Below are 24850 nucleotides of genomic sequence, written 5' to 3'. Positions count from 1 at the left end.
TAATGCAAAAAGATAAAAAAAATTAATACAAATATGTAAAACTGCATTACAAACTAATTCATTTTCGTTTTTATATAAGTGGCATAGTCTTATTCTTGCGCCTATGCAAACTTTTCTTTTAGTATATCACTAAATAACTGATAGTCAAGGGTCCTATAAGAGGGCTGTGACATAAAGTCGGTATCACAGTTTTTGAAATTCATAGCAATAACATAATAACTGTTAAATAATTACTTAGACCAAGATTTAGAAGCCCCTTATGTAAAGCAAGTTTTCTTAATAGAAGTAAATACTTTTCTATCCCTTAAAATTTTCTTTCACTAAAGTAGTGCTTTTTAGGATCCTTAGCAGCGTTTTTATAACTCATACTTACAAATTCATAAATTTTATTGTTTAATAAGTTATTTTCAAAATAATTCTTCCTACTGCTAATCAAATCATATCACTTGCCAAAACATTAATATTATATAAAATTTTTATTATAGGGAATCGAGTGTTGACACTTGGAATCGTCTTCTTATATAATATGTTCATTTCTTATTGTTGCTATACATAAACCAAAATAAATTTGAGTCATTAAGATATTTAATATTAAAGGTGCGTGCCCCTGGATCACTTTGGCATGCGTTTGGCTTTCATTACACAACTAACAAAGCGACTGAAGGCCTGGCCTAGTAACTTATTTAATACTGCTGGAGCATACTCTTATTACAGGCTGATGAGCATATCCGTATTTGAATCACTTGAAAAAGCTCTTCCAAATCCTATTTTTGCTGTAACAACTAATTACAATAAGGACGTTGATCCTCAAAAAGTTGATCTTGGGGTGGGAGGCAAGTTGTTATGAATCTAAATAACAATAATAACCCATATAATTAATAATGATATTCATAATAATAAAGTTTATAGCCTATAGGGATGAGGAAGGTAAGCCATACATTTTACCTGTCGTGCGCGACATTGAACTTCAAGTTGTTCAAGATGAGAAAAGAAAGCATGAATATCTACCTATTTCTGGTCTTGCAGATTTTAACTTGGCTATGGCAGAGTTACTCCTCGGAGAAGGAAATTTTAATTCCTTTAAAGAAAGAATTGCTGTAGTGCAGTGCATTGCAGGTTTGTAGCTTAGCTGTATTATTTTTTATTATTAAAATACTAAATTTTTTGACAGGCACGGGTTCCCTTCGAGTTGCCTTTGAGTTTTTAAATAAGTTTCACACTAGCAAAGTTGTGGCCATTTCTGAACCAACTTGGGGTTTGGATTTACTATTTTCTCATCCTATTAGGCGAAGTAGAGAAATCGTTTAACAATTAACAGAAAACCATAAAAGCATCATTCGCGAATCTCATTTTATTTGGAAGCCTTATCGTTATTACGAAAGCAGCACGAAAGCTTTGGATGTTAAGGGAATGCTTGAAGATCTAGAGGCTTTACAATTTCTATAATTAATATAATTGCATATTTAGTTCTTCTTAACTAGGCGTTTCCTGAAGGCACAATTGTGTTACTGCACGCCTGCGCCCATAATCCAACCGGTGCGCCATCATGTGTTTATAGTTATATGCAACTTTTTAATATGCCTTTTTTAGGAGTTGATCCCACTTTTTCAGACTGGGAGAAAATTTTAAAACTTATTAAAGTTAAGCACCATTTCCCTGTTTTTGACGTTGCTTACCAGGGAAACAGCTATTTTACTATTCTTTTAATAGAGTAAGAGTATAGTTAACTAGGGCTTAGCTACGGGCGATCCAAAAACTGACGCGGGCGCAGTCTGCCTTGCTGTGCAGTTGGAAATTGAATTTTTTGCTTGTCAATCTTGTTCCAAAATATTTGGCCTTTATGGTAAACAAATTTAATTCATTTTGTATAGTAATATTTATATTTATATTACCAAAAGACGAGCGTACGGGCGCTCTCACGTGTTTTCTAGCGTCTGCAAGGGCTAAGCAAGCAGTCGAGAGCCAATTAAAAATAATTCTACGAACAATGATTTCCAATCCACCGCATCACGGAGCGCGCGTGGTTGCTACTATTTTAAAATCTACAAAATTGCGTCAGGAGTGGTTATACGAAAAACCTCACTGCCCAGTTTTTTTCACAGCCGCTGAAAATATTACACTTTTGTTAGGCTTCAGACTATAAAAGCAATGACCGAACGCATTTTAAAAATGCGTCAGGAGCTCTACACTCGCCTGAAGCGCTTGAGCACTCCTGGTACACGTTACAGTTGGTTTTACTTAGAAACATCGGCAATGTGTGTTTCACAGGGGATTGGTCGCATATTGTAAATCAGAAGGGCATGTTCACTTTTACTGGGCTCACCGGTTTGCTTGTAGTTCTTTTTAATCCGGTTATCGTAATTAATTCAGTCTTATGTAGAAAGCCAGTGCGCTCTGCTTACTGAGAAGCATCACGTTTACCTCGTCAGTAATGGAAGGATCAACATTTGCGGTATTTGAACTAATTTATTTGAACAGAGGTTTCTTAAAGGATTATATTTAGGATTAACTAATGAAAACGTTGATTACGTGGCAAACGCTATTTACCAAGTTGTAACTAGTGACTGCTGATAGCTTTATCTAATAAAAAAATTGCAAATACTACCCTTTTTTTTTTGATTTGAGTATAACACAGTTTTCATGCATGTTATCTTTCTAGTTAATAAAATTGTGCACATTTTCGTTCCAAGTTCATAATAAGTGTGTAACCTTCGGTGTTTTACAAATATTATAGTATTTCGTTAAAGTTTATTTTTTGTTTACTGAACTTTCTGTATAAAGCCATTTAAAAAGTATTTATTAATAGAGAGGAGTCGAAATTAAGTTTTGTTGCACCTTTGAAATAACATTTTGCTCTAAACGTGGCTTTTTAATAATATTACTGAACATAAGCATTGCATGTTTCTGGCTTTTAGATCTAAAGAAGCTGGTTGACATTCTAAACTAGTGAAAAAATTTTGGAGTTGTAATTAAGAAGAGTTGAGAAGCCTTTGTAACTTTCGTTAAATGTGTGTAACTTGTATGGGCCGTCTAGTAAAAAAAACAGAGGCAAAACTGGCAAATTGTACTTCTTATCTTTGAGGCTCTAGAAGATCCCAATCTCAACTTGTTTAATATAGCGTAAGAGAAGAGTTCTGTCGACCTAGGAACTCGTGAAAACCAACGAAAGCGAAATCTATAAGAATAATGAAAGAAGAAATATATATTGTCTAAATTATAGGATTAAAGTTGGTTCTTAAATTTTTGCGTAAAGAACTTAAGAAAATGTATATTACTCTATTTAAAAAATATTATATAGTAAATATATAAATATATAAATAAGTAAATATGATAATAAATAAAATATAAATATAATAGCAAACCTTATAAAAATAATAATAATAAAGTTTTTTAATAACTAAATAATAACTTAAAATTAAATTTGTTATAATAACTAGTAAATAAAATTAAAATAAATACTATCAATAAACAATAAAGAAATACATATATCCTGCTAACATCAATACTTATATTTATGCACCGTTACCCAGGAGTTTTTTGGCGGTTTTCCACCAAACTAGGTCGAATAGCGGGAGTCCGGGCCGGATATTTTCCGCTTTTCCCATCCTTCGGGGACAGTCATGATAGTGCAAGCTCCTTCGGGTGGGCCCGCGTTGATCAGAGTCAGCAGTATATCAGGCCCTCTTTTAATTAGGGTCTGGCTATAACATGTCAGGTAATAAGTAAATTAGTAAATTACTCAGGCGACACCGTATGTTTCAAACCTTTTTGGCGATATCCGGAGTCAATGTTATAAAAAGAAGGAAACAAACATTATTTAGCTGCAACCATAATAAGCGTTGCCTACGTATTATAGGACAATTATTATAAAGCACTTTTTATGTGATTCCTTAAAGACAAGTTATAAAAACTTATTAAAAGTTATTTGCTTAAGCTTTATTTATTATAGCATAACTCGGCTGTTTGAGTAATTGCCCTTAACCTAATTTATTATTTTATTAAAAGGTAGTTATTTTCTATTATTGTTAAACTCGGTAACCAGTTTTGCTTTCTCCGGTAGTAATGATTAGAGGGACTATACCTTAAACTACTGATAAAGTGAACATAACAACTTTTACAAATATATGGTGTGAAATATAAGAAAAAAATTTTTACACCCCAAAGCGGAAAAATAAGAGTACATAATAACTCCTTTGTTTATTAAATAATATAAGTTGTAGCAAGGATCTGGTTAAACTTAAAATTTGTTATATTAATAAAATATTAGTGGTATTAAGACTACAAATTTAAAACCTTAACTTATTTTTGTGTTTTAACCAATATTTCTTATGTTTTTATAAGGAGAAACTTCAACGAATTTTTTTTTTAGTTTTAATATTTTAGTATACTTCAAGACTGACAATAAAATTTAATATGATTAAATTTTGATTGTCCCCTGTTCTACAAGTTATTAAAAATTCTTTTTTTAATTAGAAAGATAATACAACTGACACTTTTTACGATTTCTGCCTTTGAATACAATAATACTGAAAAAAATGAATCTAATTTTAGGTCGGGGAAGGAAGTAATAAATTGTTTGTAAAAAATTTCCTACAGTTTAAAAACTTACATGATAGACTTTATTTAGTTTGAAAAAGTAATTTTTATAAAGTTTTCGTAATCTTCGTAATCTTTATATTAAGAGAACATGCTGGTTTCTTTCCAGGTTTAAGAGTTTTTACAAGTGTACGTGCTTTGCTATATTGAGAGTTGCTTATTTTCGAAAAAACTTTTTTTTTACGTTGATTCTAGGGTGGTTCCAAAAATCACAAAGTTTAATAGAAGTTTGGGTACTTTGTTTGTCTATAGACAATAAGCTCTCCAAACTTTACACGAGTATGGACACTGATTTTTATAGAAAAGCTAATTTTGATTTTCTTTAAATTAACTAATTTTAGATCCGTTATTTATTCAGTCGTTTAATATTCACAAGAAAACAAGGTTTTTCGTTTTATTAACTTCTAAAACATTTTTAGTTAACTAAAGGGTAAAGTATAAGTATTTATACTTTAGTATCTCAAGTTAACAACTTGTCCAAGCTTCTATATTTGGTTAAGCTTGCAAAGATTAGACATAAGAATTTGGTTTTTTAAAGGCCAGATTAAGTGAAGAACTTTATAGGCTTTCTCGCCTAATAGCAAAGCAATTTAAATCGTACTTACAAGTGAGTTTACTGAATTTGCTAGTTTTTTATGGGCGGGGAGTATTGACTCTAATCTATCAAACTCGCACAAAAGTAAAACTAGTCTATATTTTTAATTTAATTCTAGAAGTTACTATATAAAATTGCGGCCAAAATGGTAAATATCTGCATTCCTGTATTGTCTTCACACTACTTAAAAGTCTTCTAAGTTTAAGCAATGATTCCATACACCCAATAGTAATTTATGTAGAACTTGTTAGGTTATACACAGTACTACTTTATTATTACTATTATTAAGATTTTCAAGTTGTTAAATATTGAATCTCTAGCATTCTACACTTAACAGATACTGGTTTGTAGCCTAGAAAATACCTTAAAATTCTATTAATATTTTAGCTTTCTAACACTATCGCAACAAAATGTTAAATCTTACATTTTTTTCTTAATATATTATTAAAAAACAAAAACTACGGTAACAACTATTTCAACCCCTTTACGTTACCATTCCGTCCTGAAAGAATTCTTTTTTATCAAATATAATTACTAAATAGTGACTTCTTTCTTTAGCGTTCTTGCCAAATTATAGATATAATAAAAAAATACTGTTTAGCTTCTTAGACTAAAATATGGGTTGCGCAAAAAAAAAAAGTTATTTAAGTAATATTATAGTTAATAGAACGTATAATAAAACCCAAGCAATGGCACTCCAGAATGGGGTGTGTGCCTGTCATACGAAGCTTGTGACTTACAGTTCTCTAAAAAGAATTTGTGCTTTTTTTATTAAAGTAATATTCTATGAATGCAGCGGTAACTCCAGAAGATTTTGCTTCTGATGCAGTGGAGTCTGGAAAGTCTGATTCGGTTAGTTACTTAAAATTCTTACGCTTCTCATTCCTTAGAAGGCTTTTGGTTGGACTTATTTATTATTTATTTAAGCGTACACTTATTTGACTTTTCTTAAACTGCAGTTATTATTTTGTTTTTATTTGTATTAAAAAAATCTCAATATTTTATTAAGTAGTTTATCCTATAAAGTTGGCAATGTATTTTAATATTATTTTTAACGGCCGATATACAAATATACGTTAAATATTGCAGGTATCATAATATTTTAGAATAATTTTAAATAAGCTTGTAGTTATTCTACGACATTTTAAATGTTATAACAATCTTTTATTAATTAAGGCTAACTATACTTAAAAAAATTTTTTTAAAAACTTGTGAATTAGTTTTCAATATAAGTTTTATATATATATATATATAGTCTAATTTTTATTTTATTTTATTTTATAAAAACATTAATTTTTTTCCAACTTCCTTAAATATTTTTTTATCAATATATTATAGCTTAAACTATAAATAAAAAATCTATAGTCAAATTAGATTTTACAAAGTAAACTTAAAAATGTCTAAATAATTTAAACAAGTTAATATACATTATATACTTATTAAAGTTTTGAAAATTATTGTTTTTAGTGTTTCTACATTTAAAAAAAAAAATTCGTTATTTATTTTTATATAACTTAAATTTATTAGGAAGACATTCACTATTCAAATATATTAGTGATCGAACCCGGCTCGAAAAACTTAAAGTTTTCTTTCATTTATATAATTATAACTTTATTATTATTACCTTTTTTTTATTTTATTAGATATATATATTATTTATTAAAACTTATAATTATTATTTATTTATACTATTATTTGTATTATTATATTATTTTAAACTTGTTTAGTATTATTTATTATATATATATTTTTATATAATTTATTTTTTAAATTTTAAATATCAAAGTTAATATTAATATATATTTAAAAATATTATTTAAATTTATAAAAAATTTATATTTACGATTATTTTTTTATTTATTATTATTATTAATAACTTTTAAAATAATATTATTTCAATATGATTTTATTATGCCTTTAAAAATTAAATTATATCAATATATTTTTGTAGTAAAGAAAACTTTTATAGTAGATTATACTATTAATCTTTTATTTTTTTAAATATTTCAATAAAATTATTTTACTTACAAAATATTTTCTTAAACTGAAAAATGTTTTAATTAAAATATATTAAAAACTTTTTTATACAAATTAAATTTACAGAAAAAAACTTTTTTTACTAAAATATTTTTAAATTTTTATTATTATTTCATTTATAAAGTTTTACCTCATTAAAAACACTTCTAATAATAATTTTTATTAAAACTTTATTGTATATAAAATTTCTGTTGTATACCAGTTGCATTATTTCAATTACTATAAATCTTTGAGTTTTCATTTTAATTTTTACAAAAGAAAAGATTTCATACTAAGCAATTTCTGATAAAATTTCAATAAATTTTTTATATAAAACTTTTATTTATTATAAAACTCTTATTATTTCTTTTAACGTTTTATACGAATTTTTTTAATTATAAATTATAAAACTTTTCCTTAAAATTACTTTTTTTGGTGATTTTTAATTTTCTTTTGAAATTTGAAATAATAAAAACTTGCAAAGTTTTTTTATAAAAATTTTTTATTCTTTGCAAATTTTGTAGTAAAAGTTTTGTTTTACTTTTTTATATTTTTTTTATTTGTAAAAATTAAACTTTTACATGCAAAATAATTTATTGTTTATAATTGAATTATACTTTTCTTTAAGTTTTTGTAAAAGTATAAAAACTTTAAAAGTTTATTCTTTTTACTATTTTATACCTTTTTTTAAAGTTGTAAAAATAAATTTATACCTTAAATTATTTTTTTCTGAATTTGATTTATTCTTTTAATTTTTAAAAAAAATAAAAACTTTTTAACGTTTTTATAATGTATTTTGGAACAATTTTTGTTTGTAAATTTTGCTGTAGAAGTTTTTTTTACTTTTTTTTACTTTTTATATGGTTTGTGGTTATATTTTTAATTACTTAAATTTTTTCTAACTTTTGTTTGTATAACATATTTACTACTAATTTTTTGTTAATAACTTTTTTTATTAGTAAAAACTATTGTAATTTTTTTTTATTTTTTATAATATTCTGTAGTATATAGCTTTCATTATAAGTAATAACAATAAACAATAAATATTAATAGTTATCAAACGTTCCTAATAAATTAATAGTAAATACTAAATAAAACTTATAATCTACTTTTTCTATATTGTGAAAGTTTATTAATCATAAAATTTATATATATATATATAATAAAAATTTACATAAAAATAATATTTTTATAATATATATTTAATATTTTTTTCTTAAAAGTTTTATTCGTACAGAATTTTTATCTTATTTTTATAAAAAATTTTAAAATAGATAGTAAAAGTTCTTTGTACAAAGTTATATTAATACAGAAGTTGTTTGTATTATATTATACTTTTTTTAAAAAATATATTTGCTTATAAAAATTTAACAATATAATATTGTTATAAAAAAAATTATATTAACAATAAAGTTTTAATAAACATAATCAACTATATTTTATTTATACATTTATAATTTATATCTTCCAAAAAAAATTATTTAGTAAATAAACTTTTATTACAATTTATGAAGAAAAAATTGCAATATAAATATTATATTACTATTTTATCATTCGGTCCCCATTAGCTATAATTATATCCTTGCAATATTTGCAATATTATTAGCTGTGCCAAAGTTTATTTCTTTTTTAAGGTTCGGATTGGCTCATTCTGTTTTTCCCCACGTGATTCCCCATGTCTTGGCCAGAAGACTGCGCACTCCTCGTTCTTGCGCTTCCGCACTTCTTGGTTATTCTGCACAAATTTTGCTCCAATGAATAAAACTTTTTAATACTTTTATACTAAAAATGTTGTTTTGTCTGTAATTTGGCACCTATTATATTTTTGACACAGTTTGAAATAATTTGTTATGATTGAAGATTTTGCGTATTTGTTTGTAATAACTTTTATTAGTTAACTCTTGATGAAATAAACTGTTTCTTATGAAGTAAATTGGCATTTACGTTCTTTATTAACGCAGTTTTATATTATTGGGCAGATCTATACTTTCCGTGTCTGTTTGTAGCTAATTAATGAGTTTTTTTTATACTCGTAATAATTTTTAGAAAGAAATGGAGGAAGAATAGAGGAGAATAAAGGAAATAACCACAACGAATTAGAAAAAAATTCTCAAGAGAAAGTTAAAAACTTTAATAATTAATAAATAAATAAATAATAAAAAGTTCAGGAACTTCATGAGCAAACCGTTAACTTCATTAACGAGAATTATAAGTTCAAGCCAGGATTTAGAAAACCTCCTTTCAATACTGCCAACGTCAATTACTATTATTATTATCATTATATTATTTTATTATTATGAGTAGATCACGGCGTTTAATATGAGCTGCCATCCGGAAACAGTTCCGCATCACTTGGATGACCTAGAGGTCAGTCTTCTTAAGGAGCGCAGTGTCTCGCTTTTGTCATGTTCTTTCCAGGTCCCGTGGGTCGACCTCAAGCAAGAGGGCCGCCCCGAGCTACTTGTAGGTGAAGAGGTCATTAACATTGTCATTATTATTATTATTATTATTATTATTATTATTATTATTATTATTATTATTATTATTATTATTATTATTATTATTATTATTATTACGGTGATGGTTGTAATGCAGGTCTTTCTGATTGAAAACGACGACTATTATGAAACGGTGTGGCCCATTAAAAAAGGCATTTTCTACTTGCCCGTCCCCGCGCTTTACCAACGAAACGCAAAACCTACAAACTTCAGGGAATACCGACAAAAGCCGGTCGGTCGAGTTTCTCAGGATGACGCTCTACCAACTCTGGACTAGAGCGTTTCAAAAATACCTAAATCTCAGTGCAAAAAACTTGGAGGTGAACACTGACCCACCCTCTGTATGTCCCACTAATCATTTGTGCCGTTCAGGAGTACCACGTGGTCCTTGTTGTCCCCAATACGGTCACCAGAAAGCACGTGAAGTTGCTTTGCGAGGTTTGCACTGCTCGGCTTATTATTGCGGAGCGGTTCACTGCTGCGCTATACTAATAAAGGTCGTCATGGACATGATGAGGTGCCGGGCTGTCCTCGTGCACCAGGTGGCCGCCGACTGACTTTATATTTAGCCCTTCATTTATTACTTGTGCCCTCAGCAAGCACTCTGCGCCACGTTTGGGGCGGGTGTGCCCTCCGCATGTGTGGTTGACATCGGCGCAGAGACCACATCGGTGTGCTGCGTGGAGGACGGGAGTATCGTGGCTTCCAGCAATCACAGACTCGACTACGGAGGCGACGACGTTACTCGTGCTCTCTACTACTTTTTGTCCGGGATTGGCTTTCCATACGCGACCTGCGACCCGGATAATCGACTGGACTGGTGTCTGCTCGATGAGATAAAGCAGCATCACTGCCATCTTAACGAGGTCCCACTCATGCCGTCCCGGTTTTTCTTTCTAAACCTATTATCACGTGGCAGAACGCTATAAGAACAGAGATCCGTCATTTTCACGTGCGGAGACCAAATAAAAAGACGCAAAAGTACAGCGTTAAGTTTGCGGAGGAAGTTTACCGCTCGGCATTGGTCCTCCGTTCCTCCATGTTTTACAGTATTTTCGCAGTAAAGCTTCTCTACGCCGCCTAACAGGTGCTTTTTCTGGGGACTGGACACCGCCTCTTAGCAGAACCCGTTGGGGAAGTGGACCACGAGGATATCCTCGAGGATGGGTCGCTTGGCGCTGTATCCATTTTACATTGTTCCTGCGCTGCTTCCCCCGCCGAACGCGTACACAGTTCCACGCGCTGAAAGGAAATGTGCTGAGCTCCAAAAAAGAGGAGCTCGTCGAGGGCAAACCCACTTGTTACTACTGCAAGCATCCCCTATGCCGGCAGAACTTTGAAAGCCTTCGTTCCCTGAGGAGCCACATGAAGCACAAGCACGTTATAAGGTAGCGAGCAGTCTCTTTACAACGGGAGCCAATAGAACCAGTAGACTCGTCCTCGAAGGACGGAGGAAGGCTACTTCTGTGATTGGGAGAACTGCGCCCGCTACAAGAAGCCGTTCGCCCACAAGCCATCTATCATCTCGCACCTGAAGATCCACATGCCCGACTCCGGTTGGCGTCGCACAGCCCTAGTGTGTCCGGCCTTCCTGTGACATGCGCTCTCCTTGCTTATAGACATCTTCCAGCCATCTGCTTTGCACGCGGAGAGCCACAGCGAGCAAACAGCTCGCCACGATGATCGACAAGAGGCTAATGTTAAAACACCGTCCGACCCCCCCGTTGACTTGGAGTCCACCATATGCTACTGTTTACAACGCTGTAAGCTGACCATCCTAGAGGGCTTTGCCTTTACACATTTGCCGCCCCCTCGTAGTGTCGGACGACTCCAGAAAGAAACTGCAAGGCTGCGTGCTGCTATCCGGCGGAGGACTTCTCATCAGAAACTTTGCTGAGGCGCTCCAGGCGAGGTGCCCCATTCTTTCAACACTTCTTTTCCTTCCACACCAACCACAGCCTTCTGTAGGTTAAACAGGGCTCTTGAGGGGGACCACGTGGCAACCGTTGTACATTCGAGGGACATCGAACCGCCTATTCTAGCGTGGAAGGGAGCCTCTATTCTGGGTAACCGCGTATGTGATGTGCGCTAGTTTCTTTCCCATCCCTATTCACGACAGCTCGCTTAAACCACGCGGTTGATCTGTGGGTGCCGGCCGAGAAGTGGAAGCAAAGGGGTCTAACAGCTGTCCGGGAGGCGTCGCCCGTTGTATTTAATGCTTAATAAATTATAAGACTGAGTGAAAATCGCTTTTTATTACGTACAATTGAGCGCTTTTAATGCGTAAAAGAGTCCCGCTCTACACTATATGCGCCCCGTACACAAAACGGGGCCGACTTAGAAAGCACCAAAGTTAGCACCGTAACCAAACACACTATTAATGCGCTGGAAGTAGTTAGCAGGCCATCCCTCCGACGTGGACTGGTAATGCGTCTCGGGAATGTCCCTTTGCTTCAGAGAAACACGCGTGCAATCCACATCCTCCCGAAAAGACAGCACAACCAGCGAGTAGTGCCCGTCCGGCCAGCCGCTCCGCCGCCAAGACATCTGTATCTCGCTTCCGGGGACGAGCTTCGTGAAGGTGCCCGAAACGTTCCCGTCAAAGAGCGAGAAGGCGCCTCCCACGTGTGGGTCGATCTGAGGGTAGTCGGTGAGGAGCTCAGAGATAAACCGCTTCTGAACGCTTACCGTCGCGGTGTGGCCCGCCCACGCTTTTACCTGCTGCTCGTCCACAAACACGGCGTAGGCAGCCTTACAGCAGTCGAGTGGCGTTAAAAAGATTTATATATATAACGACACGTCTATGACAACCGTTGCTGAGCATTTGAAGTTGAAGACGCGCTCGTACGCTTTACAATGGATTCTGCATCCCACGCTTCCCGTCTTTTTATTTTCGTCTGGCTTGCGGGTTTCCCCCGCCGAGAGAAACTTTCCCGCTGCTATATCTGACTGGCCATTGGGGGCCGCGCTAGCGCTGGGCTTAGTGGGAAGAAGGACAGTCGAGCTGGCATCCTTCCAAAGAACCTCCCGGAAGCGTTGAAGCCGATTGCGAATTTCATCGCCACCTGCAGAGAAACTGAAATTAGCCTTCCAAAAACTTTTTAGAAAGAAGGCAGGACAGACCTTTAGTCCGTATAAGTTCTCTTAGAGCCCCGTTTTCCTCCTTAAGCGACACCCTTATCTTTACTCAAAAAATTTCGTATCAAAAAAAAAGAAAAGGAAAAAAGTAAATGCCTCCAAATCCTTGAGATCGTTAGTGTCGTCGAAGTTATCAATGCATATGCTTCCCTCCACCGACTTGTCGGATCCTGAGTCAACTGCAGTAAAGTTATTCAACTATTAATATTAGAATTCTACTGGCTAAAAACCATTTAGTGTGAACTCTACAATGTGATCATAGGTAAGTATAACTTTTCCTTTACGATTGTTCGCGTAAGTTTCCCCTTCTACCTTAACTTTAGTGACACTGTAAAGTGTGTATATGCATAAAAAAAATGATAAAAACATTAATTTTGGTTGTACCTAACCGTGGTGCTCCCAAACTCCACAAGAGCTTTGTTAGTAAACAATTGATTGAGAGATTTAATAGTAAAATTGGTGTATTTCCACTCTGTCCTTAAATAATGAGTAAAGAAAGCAGTCAATGGCTAAACGCCTTGACAAATAATATCATCTGCTTGAGTAAAAAGGTTTTATAATATATTTACCAGTGCCAGTTGTTTACATTAGTGGCATCAGATCGTAATTCGCAAATCTAAAAGTCGTAAAATTTATATTTCTCCTATTGTATTGTCCAAAACAAAAGAGCGAACCCATCTAGGATCTCCCTCGCCCCACTTTGCCATTTTCAGCTGCTCTTTAAGCACAGAATCAGAAAGTAAAAAAAAAATAGTACACTCGAAGTGACGGCAAAGTCCTGCAGAGAGCTCTACCTATAAAAATTTATTGCATGTGCCGGTTGTCAATTTCCAGTAAAGGAGCGTTCTATTCTCGAATATTCCGAAGCTGTAAATCTCACGTGCAGATAAGATTTATCAAGTGAAAATTTTCTTACTTGGTTTAGGTTGTAGCGTTGAAACAGTTGTAAAGAAATGCGGTATTGAATTAGTTGTAATGTATGACGTAGCGTGAGGGAGTAAACGTTGAAGTTTTTTTTTTCTTAACTTTTTTTAAAAAAAAACGCTTAAAAATTACGCGGTATTTGTTTACTTAGTGTTTAGAAATGTATTTGTTCTGAGAATATTTAACGAGGCAGTGTGAGGGGCATAAAAAGTTTGTGTTGCGCTTTTAAAAGAAAGTTTACTTTTTTACCTTACACTTCTTCCTACTCCAACTTTAGGCCGACTTTTTTTATTTATTATTATTTTGTCTGACGCATCTCAATGGCTAACTCTTCTAAATAATCCGTAAGCCTTTTTTTAGGTTTTTAAATATAGATTTTAGTTTTTAGAATTTTTTTTATTTTCATTTAGACTTTATAAGGTATAGATATAACTTATTTTTTTGGCAAATAACGAAAAATTACTTGTTTTTTGCTTGATGGAAAAATTTATACACAAAGTTTAAGCTTTATTATCACGATAAACGCTTGCCACATTTAAACTTAAAATATTCCTTGTTATGGTGGTAGTTGAAATTTTATTAATAATGTGTATTACATAAGTGCTTTAGGCGAAAACTCTACAAACTTCGGTTTTTTATAAAATGATTATATATTTTAATAATTAATAAAGTTGCAAAAATTACTTTTTCGGAAATTATGGCTGTTTTCCTTACTGAAAAGCATTCTTACTCATTTTACTCAAACGTACTTTCTAAATTTTTCCGTTACTTTATATATATTAAAATCTTTGCTTAGTTATATCACTTACGCTTTTAAAGTAATTTTCCTCTCCTCTCTACCTTCAAGTGCTTTTTTTAGGATAGCTAGAGATACTGAAAAGGTCTAAAGTTGTTTAGAAATACAATAAAGCTTAGTTTTACTATATTCTTTTTAAAAATGAAAAAACCAAGGTTTTACACTTGTAAAGAGGAATCTTTTAAAGTAATAATAAATCTTGAATTTGCCTAATTTCTTCTTGGCAATTGCTTAACTTTATACCTTTATACTTTGAATCCTTGGTGTGTGTGTTTAACTTGTGGATTTACTATAAAACTGCTTAACGATTAATTTTATTGATGCTAACTTGATATTTTGCCCAAAAAGCTATAGAGCTGTTTATTTCCTCAAGCTACTTATAGAATATCATTTTATTAATAAGTTAATATTCAATAAAGTAAATTATCGGAATATGACAAAACATGGAATTGTAAAGTTAAAAAACATGCAGACTTTTTATATAAAATTTGATTTTGAAGTGGACTTATTCCTATTAAAATAATACAACTTACATGTATATAAGGGACAAGATGCTTCTTCTTAACTTACATAAACCAACGCCCCAGTTGAACTACTTGAAGTATCTCGTTCGTTACATGACAGGCAAAGAGAACGTAGTTCGGGGGGCTAATGGCCAGTGACCAACGCATAAAAAGTCCAGAGTACACAATCAGAGCTGTTTTTGAGGAAAAAAAAAACTTTTTAGAAAAAGAAGAAATCAAAATTTAGAAAATTCTTTTTTAAAAATTTAAAGAGGAAAAGAAAACCTGAAGTTAAACCGCTATTTATGGTGGAAGGGTCATCTCGGAGACTAGAAAGTGCCTACAAAGGATCGAATATGAGTTGCGGCGCGTTTTTATATTATTTATTTTTCTTTGTATAACAACTAACAACAAATTTTTACAATTATTTAGTTATAAAACATAATAACCTTCTTTAATATAAATTAATAAAAACCAATTATAACAATTGTGATTTAAAGAACCCTTACAGCTATCGGTATTGTCCAGTTCACTACTGTTGCAGAAATTTATAGTTATAAATACGAATTTATTATATAAGCAAATAATTATAGAATAATTGCTTATATATCGTTGCATTTTTTTATCTAGAAAGTTAAAATATTTACCTGCTCCTGCTAAGCCAACAACTTTGATCCACTTCTCCTGCATAATGCAAGGGTTGGAGTGACAGTTGTGAGGGAATGTTTAAAAAAATTATGCTAAACTATTTAAAAAAAAAATTATCTTATATAAATAAGAAATTATTATTTTTTTAAGAATTAAACGAGACAACTATCAATCAAAATGAACACGCTCGAGTAGAAAGTATAAACTATATTGCCTGTACGATAGGGAGGAAAATAAGTACTTATATTTTTTTTCGTTTTATGATAATGATCAAACTAATATACCGCTCACGTCTCGACCTACAACCATTGACTGACAAGCTTACTTTGTCGTCGTTTCTAAAACGACTTGACTTTACCCTTGTAACTCCTTATTTGTACATAATTTAATGACTTTTTAGCGCCATTTATCTAACTTAGGATGAGGTGGAACTTGAGATCTTGTTGATATGGTTAGAGAGAGTTTTAAACCTAACTATGAGAGGAATAACTTAATACTAAGATAGTAGTAAAAAATTATTATTAATGAAAATGGTTCAAATTTGCCTAACTTTTCTCTTTGTTTGACTTTAGCTTCCCTAACAAGGTGGGCCCGTAGTTTACATTTTGGCTCTGCTACCATTTAAAGTAATACGGTGCTCAGCTTATTGCGTAATAAAGTGCGAAGCTTATTAAGCCTCTCTCTTGTTGAAGCGACCTAGTGGTTAATTATGCCAGTCTTGATTGGTTTCAGATTGAAGGTTTAACAGCATCCTGTTCTCTCTGACAGGTCAAATTCGTAGAAACATCACCGGGATCGAAAGGTTAAACACGCGACCATTAAAGACCCGAAAAAAAGAGTCGCGTCGGTGCGAATCGAACCCACGACCTTGGGTAAGGCGCGTCAACCTTTACTGCTAAGCTCTGGCGACAACTCTCGATCCCGGTATGATGGTTTTACAGGTTTAACCTGTTGCTCTCGACCTTAGTGGTTCAAGCACCTAACAGTTGCTAACTACTGACTAACTCCCTGAGGACCAGCTAATAGGTACATCACTGAGAGGTACTTACCATTGTTTCGAGAAACGTACATAGCTAATAGCTTCGAAAGAATGATCTCGTGGGATCTGAATTCAAGCTATTACCTCTAGACCTTTGTTATTGTTAAGCTAACTCAAAAGAGAACTAAAATATTAGAAAGTACTATGAAGTAAATGCGATAGAGAACCCTAAGGTAGTGAAATAGGTTATAGAACTGACTATTGCGGCGTACCGATTGGTAGTAGTATTTTGCACTTGATGAAAACTTAAAACTTCAGCATATATACTTTGCCTCAGAGTTGACCTAGAAAATAAGTTTACTAACAAATAACCATAGTTTAACTGACGCCTTACAGTAAACAAATTTAAGCTTGTAAAAGGTGAATGTTTACTAGCTACGTGCTATAACCGTCTAATTCGGAATCAGCCTGCGACTTTCGCTAGAACCAGGGGGGACGTCTTAATTGGAGATGTCTTGTATTTAATGCATTGCCCTTGTTAGGAGACTACTTACATCAATGATCGTAGAAACAGGAGGCTAGGGTTCTTAACTCCTTAACAACAGAGAGCCTTGTATACTTAGGGTACCTCTAACCAGTAGCTACTTAGACTATCTAAGCCTTCAAAGTCAGGGGCTTTACGAGGAAGTTTAGATGGTCTATAGGGCTTACGCTGGTGTAATATAATTATACCAAATAAGCTTTAATAGTTATTGTTGTTTCGATGAAGAGCCTTATAACTCAGTCAACTGAAAATTGAAAATTGGTTAGATAGATGTTTAGCTTATTCTTTGGGCTCTTTATCTTGGGTGTAGCCAAACAATCATAATAGTACCTATCCATACTTCGTAGCTAAAGTCAAAACAAGCATAATTGACATTGATACACTGACGCTCTAGGTAATCCTAATCACAGTGTTCTTGCCTAGCCTCTTATCTTATTGTTGCTAGGAAAGAGGACTATTCGTCTTACTCATTGATTCTAAAATTTCACTAATGATATGAATTTTATCACTGAGGAATTGCATACCGGAGCTCCGCAAGAACGCTGGAGAATAAGTAATTGGGCTGCCACTCTCGTGCTATCGACGCTCGTCCGTGTACTAGCATTCATCGTAAAATAATTATTTGTCTTCATCTAGCTGTCTTCATCTAACTATCTATCTATATCTTTATGTATCTTTTAGGGGGAGCGAGCGCGTGGTCTCTTTTATTAGAGCTGCAACCACTTCGATCTTAGCTATTATTCGGTGAAAATTTAGTTATGTAGGTCGATGAATTAGTGTTTTACCTTAGCTGTGTTTCTGCTGCATAGAATGTTTGTAGTGCTGATAGTTCATATTTTAGGTGCCTCTCTTGGTTAAGTATACTGATCATTACAGTGTTAACACTTTAATTTGTGATTAGGGTACCTCCCTTACGTTAAAAGTTGTGCACTACTCAGAAGAAAGGCTGTTTTTCTCTCGGTTAGAAAGAAATACCTACTGTTAAAAATAGGAAAATATTGTCTAACTTTTATAGTGTAAAATTATTGAAGTAAACAGGTTAGGTAACCTTGTTCTTTGATAGAACCCTTGTACGCAATTTGACTACTAGGATGCCACGACGCCTTCTTTTGTAGTGAAGTTAACTCGAATTAATTTTAGAAACTAACAGTTAAAATCCAACATGGTGAGCTAGTCATATGTAACAACCTACTAATCCACCACCAAACTCTAGGTAATAACACTATTGTACCCCCCAAAAAACTGGTTTTGCATAGTTAAGGTCTTCAATGAGACTAATAGCATTAGCACCATTACTTGGGATAAATGTACACTTTAATAAGTTGTTGTCTAGCTGCTGTTAATAGATGATAGGTGGAGCTGTCTAACTACCGTGAAAGTTGCTTATTTATTAAATAGTGTTACTACCAGTATATCAAATATAATCGCGCAGCTCACAAGATTTTATTAGTCCTTATAAAGACAACTTTTGTTTTTTTTATAAATCTCAAGCAACTTGTAGTGTTGTAAGAAAATAATTTAACGAGAGTTTTGGCCAAATTTTTTTTTCCCACTTTGTTTTGTAATTAACTACATTTCTTAACCCTCTATCATTATTCATAGCTCAGACTGAACTAGAGATTTAAATTCTCTGTTATTTTAAACGACAAACATTACATTTAAGGCAACCGCACTATTCCCAAGGAAAGCATATTACAGATTTTTGAATACTTTACCTGATCTGATTAACAGGAAGTAATTATGAATAGATTACCAGTCTGGGAGCCCCTTGAGTACCATAAAAGAGGCTGTTTTCGTATGTAAATAGCATATGTTTTTTGAATAATTGTTCTACCAGTTAATATAAGGAACATGTGGAAAAAGAAAAGTTAATGTAAATGTTAAGAATTAATGCGATTTTTACAGCTTTTTCCATGACGGAAGTAAACTCACATCTCCCACTTCGGAACCAGTATCTTCGCTTTTGGTTATGATTTAGAAAGAACTAGGAGTTTTAAACGAACATCATACTGGATCATTCTTTAAAAAGTATTATAAAGTTTATTACGGTCGTTTAGAACACAAGTTTGTTACTAAAAACAGCCAGCAAAAGAAAGCAAAGACAATGGTAAAGCGGTGCGTAGTGTGAACTCTCGAAGTCGTTTATGTTTTTTGCTTACCATTAGTCTAATGCGTCCACAGCCAGAAACACTAAAATAGATTAGCAATATAATTGAGTTATAAGGTTTATTACGCACCTGAAAGAAAGCTAACACCAACAACAGGAGCTCAGATAAAAGCATGCAAACGTCTTATACCGCCATAGCAATTATCCTTCGGCTGTGGGGCTAGTTTTTATATGCTACTGAATATTTAGAAAGCGCTATATAACTGGTATTTAAACAACAATACGGAGTAACTGAGGGGCAAAAGTGTGGTAGACACATCAAAGATGAAATCACACCAAAAATCTGTTTCCAGATGGCACAAATCTTTACCGTTATTATATGCCTTATAAGTTGTGCTAGTTTCTAAAAAAAAATGATCTTTATTATTTCGCTCAGCTAACTTACAGGATTAAATGTCTATAATAGAAGTGTGAGAACAAGCTTTGTAAAAATAATACTTCTAAATATATGGGAGTCTTTTTCATAAAAGGTTAATTTATAAAATAGAATAATTGTTTTTGGGGCGTGTACAAATGTTAAAAAGTTCTGCTTAATTTGCTAAAAAAGGGATCAGAGTAGGAATTAAGTTAAAAAAATCTAAATAAATTATTTTTCTAAAAGACCTCAAGCTTTATTCCATTATTTTCCTTGTGACATATTTTTATTTATTTTTCATAATCTTTTATATAAGCATAACCCGTAGCCTTCATAACTTTATATAATAATTTTATTAATAAAACCAATCGAACGTGCCATAACTTCTATAGCTGCGAGAGTAAAAAGGACTTGCAAAGTTGACTAGATACGTTGACTTACAACCTTTAACACAAGTGTGGAAGACTGAAGTACGCCTGCAATACAAGTTGAATCGAAATTCAGTTACTGGAAGCTTCAAAAGAGTAGCAATTTTTAAGTCGCAATAAATAATTTTAAAATGAAAAAATCTTTATTTCAATAAACCAATTCAAAGTACTTTTTTTTTAAACTGCAAATAAAATATACTGCATCCGGCCCTTGTGCGGCCCCCTTACCCCTCTTTGTTTAAGTTTTTTTTACAGTCAGTAGCGCGACAAGTAACATCCCAAAGTTCTTCCGTCCCCACAGAAAGTGAACGGCCCCTTCCAAAGATCCAATCAAGCAAGTAAACCTCCGTGCAGATGCGCTACTTCGCGTACCGTATCTTCCTGCAATTAAAAAGTGAGAAAAGGGGGGTGCCAGGCCAAAAGAGCCCAGGCAACCGCAAGCGAGCGAGAAGCTTGGAGTGAGCGGTAGTTGGCAATAACCTCCCGCAAAGCCGGATCAAGGGGGTCGAACTCAGCCTGTTTTCGATGTTTAAGGTATGCCCAGAATTTTTCAAGACCGTAAAAGTGGCCCCGGCGATAGTCTTCTAGCGTGTCCCGCTGAAACAGTTCAAACAAATCTAGTAAGGGGAGAGGAAAAGACATCGAGCACCCAAAGAGCGAGGGATGGACAAAACCTCCTCGATACTTTTTCTCCAGCCCGTAACAGAAGAAGCGAAAAAGACACTCGAGTCCGTATCTGGCGCGGGCACAGTCACATGTAGGACCAAAAAAAAAAAATCTTAGTGTTGTGCCTGTGGCCGGCCGCAGCGTCCCCTCTGGCTAACATCCGAAACTCGTTAAACATTTTGCAGTTGAAGTGATCGCGCAAAAAAAAGGACCAAAAGCGAAACAGCGTATTCATTTCGTGAGAACGTCCAGCTCCAAGTTTGGCGCGCTCTGATTGGAAAGTTGGACAAACCAATATAAATGTTTCCAGAAAGAACCTCTCAAACACTCCTGGTGGAACGTGTGGTACTTCTGCTCCACAAACCCGCCTTCCTCTAAAAGTTCCAGGGACGGATGCAAGGAGGACGAGAACGCGCCGGCACGTCCATTAGAATGTGGTCCTGGGGACGCGTGGGGTGAGGCTGTCCGCATGAGCCACCCCACATTCGCCTCCACCACAGAGTCTTGAGCACCCACCTCGTGCCTGGACAACTCGTCTTGGGGCTTTACAGGATAAAAGCGGGGCGCTCCGCGTAGGACTTTCAGAGCCCTCCGCGCTTTAACAGAAAGTTAATAAGAATGAAACTCAATGCCAAGAAAAAACATACGCGTTACACTGGAAGCAAGAGAAGACTCCGTAGCAAGACTGAGAGGAGAAGGCGTCACAGACTCGTCGTGGTGGACTGCAAGCGCCATACGTTGAGGCTTATCCTGCGCAAGAATATTTACAAAAGAAGACTTCAAAGTACAACGACATCAAGACGAACGCAATTCGAAAGCAAATCCTGCTCGTAGCGGTAAAGCCCGTGATTTATCATTTCAGCCCACTTATCAAAAGTTGCCGAGGAGTCTACAAGCCGAGAGCAGACTTAAGATTATTAAATGACAAGTAAACATACTAAATAACCCGCTAAAAGAGCGTTGGACTTTCCTGCAGGCGATGTTTGAGTGATGATCATGATGTTGCTTATCTCTTCATCTTCGAGATCACTTGCGAATGCATTCGAAGGGCTTTCGTGATCGTATAGCGTTCGGTTAGCCGACAGTCTTCCGGTTTGCTTTGACCTTTCAAGGGGGTCGTGATATAGAATGTACTTAACAAATATCCATGGAAGAAAGATATGGAGCCCTCCAACCTCCGACTCGCTGATTCACTGCCTCCTGTAAGGGTGAGCGCGAGCAGATCGTTCTCAAGAGACTCGTGGTTCCGTGAAGTCTGTAACCCCGACCGCTGCCAAGAAGGACAATAACCATGTGACAAAAACGCAAAGCTGAGAGGGAATGCACCTGAACGTCCTTTGGTTCCTCGTGGAGGACTTTCGGTAAAAAAGCTTCCCAGTCGTATCGCTTCCGCACGTACTGCATGTCAAAGCTCAGCTCCAACTCTAAACTTGGCTGAATGGCCTGAGCAGTGGAGCGAAGTAGTGCCGACTAATATGGTTTCGGTGTATAAAGGATCGATTATACCTCAATGACCGTATTTAGGTCGTAAGTTAGCAGGCGCACTCGGTTGAATTGAGCAATAAATGAGACAGGCACAAAGCCACTGGCATCCATGTGCTGTCTTAGATAGACGTCCTTCCTCAGATTTTCCGTACTGAAGTAGTATTCTCTTAAGGCAGGTCGACAGAGTAAGTAACAGTAACACAGAGACAGATAAGTACGGATGCGCACATTTGGGCCCGGATCTTAGATGCTAACGCGTCCTTGTCCAACCCAACGGGTGGTATCATATAGTAGACGGTATAGCCGTAGCCGGGCAGGGTGTACGTGCCGGCATAGTGGCCAGAAGGGAACATGGGATCAACAGGTGGGGCGGTCAAAGACGCAGACACGTTCTCTTGCTCCTGATAAGCCTGCCGAGGAGCCAAAAAAGCAGCAGAGGGATTGGTTGACCAGAGTAGAGGCCCGCTCTCTATGCCCGGTTGCGAGTCGGACCAGCTCAAGGGGTAGTCGGGTGTATTTTTCTTATAACTCGTAAAAGGTCTGCTTTTGTAACGATATTTCCAACGAGCGGCTGATTCACCAGAAGAAAGCGCCTCTTCAGTAAATAAAACTTCTGCAGAAGAAGGGCGGGGGGGGGCCTCTGAAGGTCTTATACTGCGTAGCGAACGTGGCGCTGGTTTGATAAGTTTATATGGACGGGGGCCTTTGCTGGGTGGAGATTGACTGGCCACCGGGAAACTACGTGAGGCAGGCAGACGAGCGGAAGGACTATACCGCCTTTTCCTTTTAGGCTGCGCCTTAGGTCTGAGTCTGTTTCTAGGAGGCCCACCTTGACGATCATTCTCAACCTCATGCTGGTGGCTTTCGGACTTGGTAAAGGACGTTTTGTAGAACTTCGAAGTGCTGCGGCCAGTTCTACCGGGCACCCGAAATATTGTGGTTTCCCTGGACGGCCGAGATATATAAGCTTTACAAACAAATTCAACTCTAGTGCCAAAAAAAAGCGCTACGTCGTATGAGTGGTACGAAGCTCAATATTCAGGGGTTTCCACTTTTTGGATTTTCCTTTTTTTAAATTTTCAGCGCTTTCGTAAGGAAAAATTGGCTTAATAACATTTTTAATGTAGGTTACAATATAAAAAAGGTAAAAAATCCTTTTAAGAAGATACCTTTGACTTTTCACTAGTGTGCTTAATCTCTTCGTATAATGAAGGGAAGGACTCAGGGCCATTTAAGGGTGAAGGAACAGAAACACTTTTACAGACGGCCGAAGATGGAAAGTTTCCCACGTTGGTCCTGGGCCGAGCCCTCCAAGGATTATTAACTGGCTCTGGATGGGGAACACGTTCGTTATTTTTAGTAATGGGTAAGCTTTCTTCAGTTATAACAGCCTCTACGTTGGAGTTTATAGGTTTATGAGTGCTGCTAGGTTCTTTATGAAAGGTTCTTTCTACTTCATTTAGTGGGCTTCTTATAGAATTATAATAAACATTCTCTTCTGTAGTATCATTCTGAATTTTATGGCCGTTGAAATAAACAATCTCGGCCATTCCAATCGCTGATTATACGTAATAAAAAAACCTATGGGTTTTTTCTACCAGAACAAAAAAAAGCCAAAGTTTTGGAACAAACGCTGTATAAAGAAAGTAGAAAGGTAAAAAAATTAAATATAACTGATGAAACTAGAAAAGGAATAAAAATAGCGTTTTTAAATTATTATAAGGTTCATATTCCACAGCACTACCGCTGACTGCTAAGAAGCAGCGCACCACACTAGAAAGAACCCGACAACTTAGAAAGGAAAGGGGTGGCGTACTGTCGAATGGTTAAAACTAATAAACAAATCAATAAAATTCCCTATGATTGGTCTTGTGATTGCCCGTGAGCCTTTGCATTGCAACGTGGAAGCCATTACTTTCCACCCTTGTGAGAAGACATTTTGAGAAAAAATTGAAATTATATTTTAAAAATAACTCTGAAAATATAGCTTATGTCTCCCATAAAATCATATAACCACCTAATTAAGTGAATAGGACAAGGCTTTAGGTGTAATGTAAACTTAAACGGTTTAAGTTTTACTTATAACATCCCCGTTTAGTGAGGTGTAAACTATATCCGATGGTAAATGATAATTTTTTTGTAAGGACGAAAAAAAAAGTTTTTTCTAGTAAAGTTAACTGTCTTCTTATACATAATGTTAAAAGCTAATAAAAAACCATGTCTAATGACAGGTTCAAGTACGTCCTTTGCTTTACATAGGCAGGTAAGAAAGTTTATCCTATTTTTGCTTTTGTAAGGAAGTGGGACTTAATATTATTGTCAATAAAGAGGTATCTTTTTTCAAGTTTAGGTCATCAGTATAATTTTAACTAATTAAAGGCACTTCGTTCTTTAAATATAATTTTAACCTATTTTTATACTTTAAGATACTAAAACGTTAATTACATCGATATTTAGTTACGTGTGGCACTGCTTTAACTTTAGTTTTCGTTATCTTAGAGACAAACAAAGC

General features: G+C 34.7%; 5 protein-coding genes and 1 long non-coding RNA gene across 10 annotated transcripts; 2 read left to right on the top strand and 4 right to left on the bottom strand.

The window, feature by feature from the left end:
• Positions 1 to 825: 825 nt before the first annotated feature.
• LOC135119601 (uncharacterized) lies at positions 826 to 2571 on the top strand. Its single transcript, XM_064044005.1, has 11 exons — positions 826 to 1116; positions 1172 to 1255; positions 1319 to 1428; positions 1482 to 1536; positions 1591 to 1682; positions 1732 to 1843; positions 1899 to 2064; positions 2130 to 2215; positions 2269 to 2325; positions 2381 to 2452; positions 2504 to 2571. Exons 1-11 carry the CDS (start codon positions 882 to 884, stop codon positions 2569 to 2571), a joined length of 1137 nt encoding a protein of 378 aa, XP_063900075.1. The 5' UTR covers positions 826 to 881.
• A 3402-nt stretch (positions 2572 to 5973) lies between these two features.
• LOC135119607 (actin-related protein 8-like) lies at positions 5974 to 11928 on the top strand. 2 transcript variants are annotated; one of them, XM_064044012.1, is made up of 20 exons: positions 5974 to 6043; positions 6719 to 6774; positions 8842 to 8936; positions 9254 to 9327; positions 9376 to 9462; positions 9512 to 9574; positions 9626 to 9682; positions 9803 to 9857; positions 9919 to 10025; positions 10078 to 10143; positions 10203 to 10247; positions 10302 to 10571; positions 10625 to 10729; positions 10793 to 10885; positions 10939 to 11093; positions 11152 to 11261; positions 11325 to 11468; positions 11524 to 11617; positions 11674 to 11771; positions 11825 to 11928. In XM_064044012.1, exons 1-20 carry the CDS (start codon positions 5978 to 5980, stop codon positions 11926 to 11928), a joined length of 1944 nt encoding a protein of 647 aa, XP_063900082.1. In that variant the 5' UTR covers positions 5974 to 5977. The 2 variants fall into 2 exon arrangements, with proteins under 2 accessions (XP_063900082.1, XP_063900083.1); XM_064044013.1 differs by having other exon boundaries at positions 10625 to 10754; positions 10827 to 10885.
• A 37-nt stretch (positions 11929 to 11965) lies between these two features.
• On the bottom strand, positions 11966 to 13602 carry LOC135119609 (activator of 90 kDa heat shock protein ATPase homolog 1-like). Its single transcript, XM_064044014.1, has 9 exons — positions 13518 to 13602; positions 13413 to 13459; positions 13228 to 13320; positions 13074 to 13171; positions 12940 to 13022; positions 12829 to 12886; positions 12517 to 12770; positions 12394 to 12456; positions 11966 to 12342 (listed from the first exon to the last, which is right to left on the bottom strand). Exons 1-9 carry the CDS (start codon positions 13548 to 13550, stop codon positions 12043 to 12045), a joined length of 1029 nt encoding a protein of 342 aa, XP_063900084.1. The 5' UTR covers positions 13551 to 13602; the 3' UTR covers positions 11966 to 12042.
• Positions 13603 to 15002: 1400 nt separating this feature from the next.
• LOC135119578 (probable mitochondrial pyruvate carrier 1) lies at positions 15003 to 15766 on the bottom strand. 2 transcript variants are annotated; one of them, XM_064043981.1, is made up of 5 exons: positions 15714 to 15766; positions 15576 to 15598; positions 15352 to 15406; positions 15134 to 15260; positions 15003 to 15074 (listed from the first exon to the last, which is right to left on the bottom strand). In XM_064043981.1, the coding sequence occupies exons 1-5, from the start codon at positions 15754 to 15756 to the stop codon at positions 15041 to 15043; spliced, it is 282 nt and encodes a 93-aa protein (XP_063900051.1). In that variant the 5' UTR covers positions 15757 to 15766; the 3' UTR covers positions 15003 to 15040. The 2 variants fall into 2 exon arrangements, with proteins under 2 accessions (XP_063900051.1, XP_063900050.1); XM_064043980.1 differs by having other exon boundaries at positions 15576 to 15601; positions 15714 to 15758.
• A 3328-nt stretch (positions 15767 to 19094) lies between these two features.
• LOC135119582 (uncharacterized) lies at positions 19095 to 19417 on the bottom strand. The gene is made up of 2 exons (XR_010278282.1): positions 19285 to 19417; positions 19095 to 19221 (listed from the first exon to the last, which is right to left on the bottom strand). It is a non-coding gene; the product is annotated as an uncharacterized LOC135119582 (long non-coding RNA).
• Positions 19418 to 20335: 918 nt separating this feature from the next.
• Positions 20336 to 24116, bottom strand: LOC135119589 (la-related protein 1-like). Of its 3 annotated transcripts, none has more exons than XM_064043991.1 (14): positions 23508 to 24116; positions 23349 to 23443; positions 22567 to 23283; positions 22360 to 22504; positions 22180 to 22296; positions 22029 to 22123; positions 21800 to 21957; positions 21660 to 21742; positions 21501 to 21603; positions 21171 to 21449; positions 20979 to 21123; positions 20862 to 20923; positions 20623 to 20804; positions 20336 to 20568 (listed from the first exon to the last, which is right to left on the bottom strand). In XM_064043991.1, the coding sequence occupies exons 1-14, from the start codon at positions 23886 to 23888 to the stop codon at positions 20518 to 20520; spliced, it is 2613 nt and encodes an 870-aa protein (XP_063900061.1). In that variant the 5' UTR covers positions 23889 to 24116; the 3' UTR covers positions 20336 to 20517. The 3 variants fall into 3 exon arrangements, with proteins under 3 accessions (XP_063900061.1, XP_063900063.1, XP_063900064.1); XM_064043993.1 differs by having other exon boundaries at positions 20668 to 20804; XM_064043994.1 differs by having other exon boundaries at positions 23349 to 23423; positions 23508 to 23653.
• Positions 24117 to 24850: the final 734 nt, after the last annotated feature.

The sequence above is a fragment of the Zophobas morio genome, unplaced genomic scaffold, assembly GCF_036711695.1.
Source record: "Zophobas morio isolate AGI-343-1 ecotype UQ-CSIRO unplaced genomic scaffold, CSIRO_AGI_Zmor_V1 ptg000276l, whole genome shotgun sequence".
Taxonomy (NCBI): Eukaryota; Metazoa; Arthropoda; class Insecta; order Coleoptera; family Tenebrionidae; genus Zophobas; species Zophobas morio.
The sequence above is the reverse complement of the archived record's forward strand: the minus strand, read 5'-3'. Positions and strand labels throughout refer to the sequence as shown.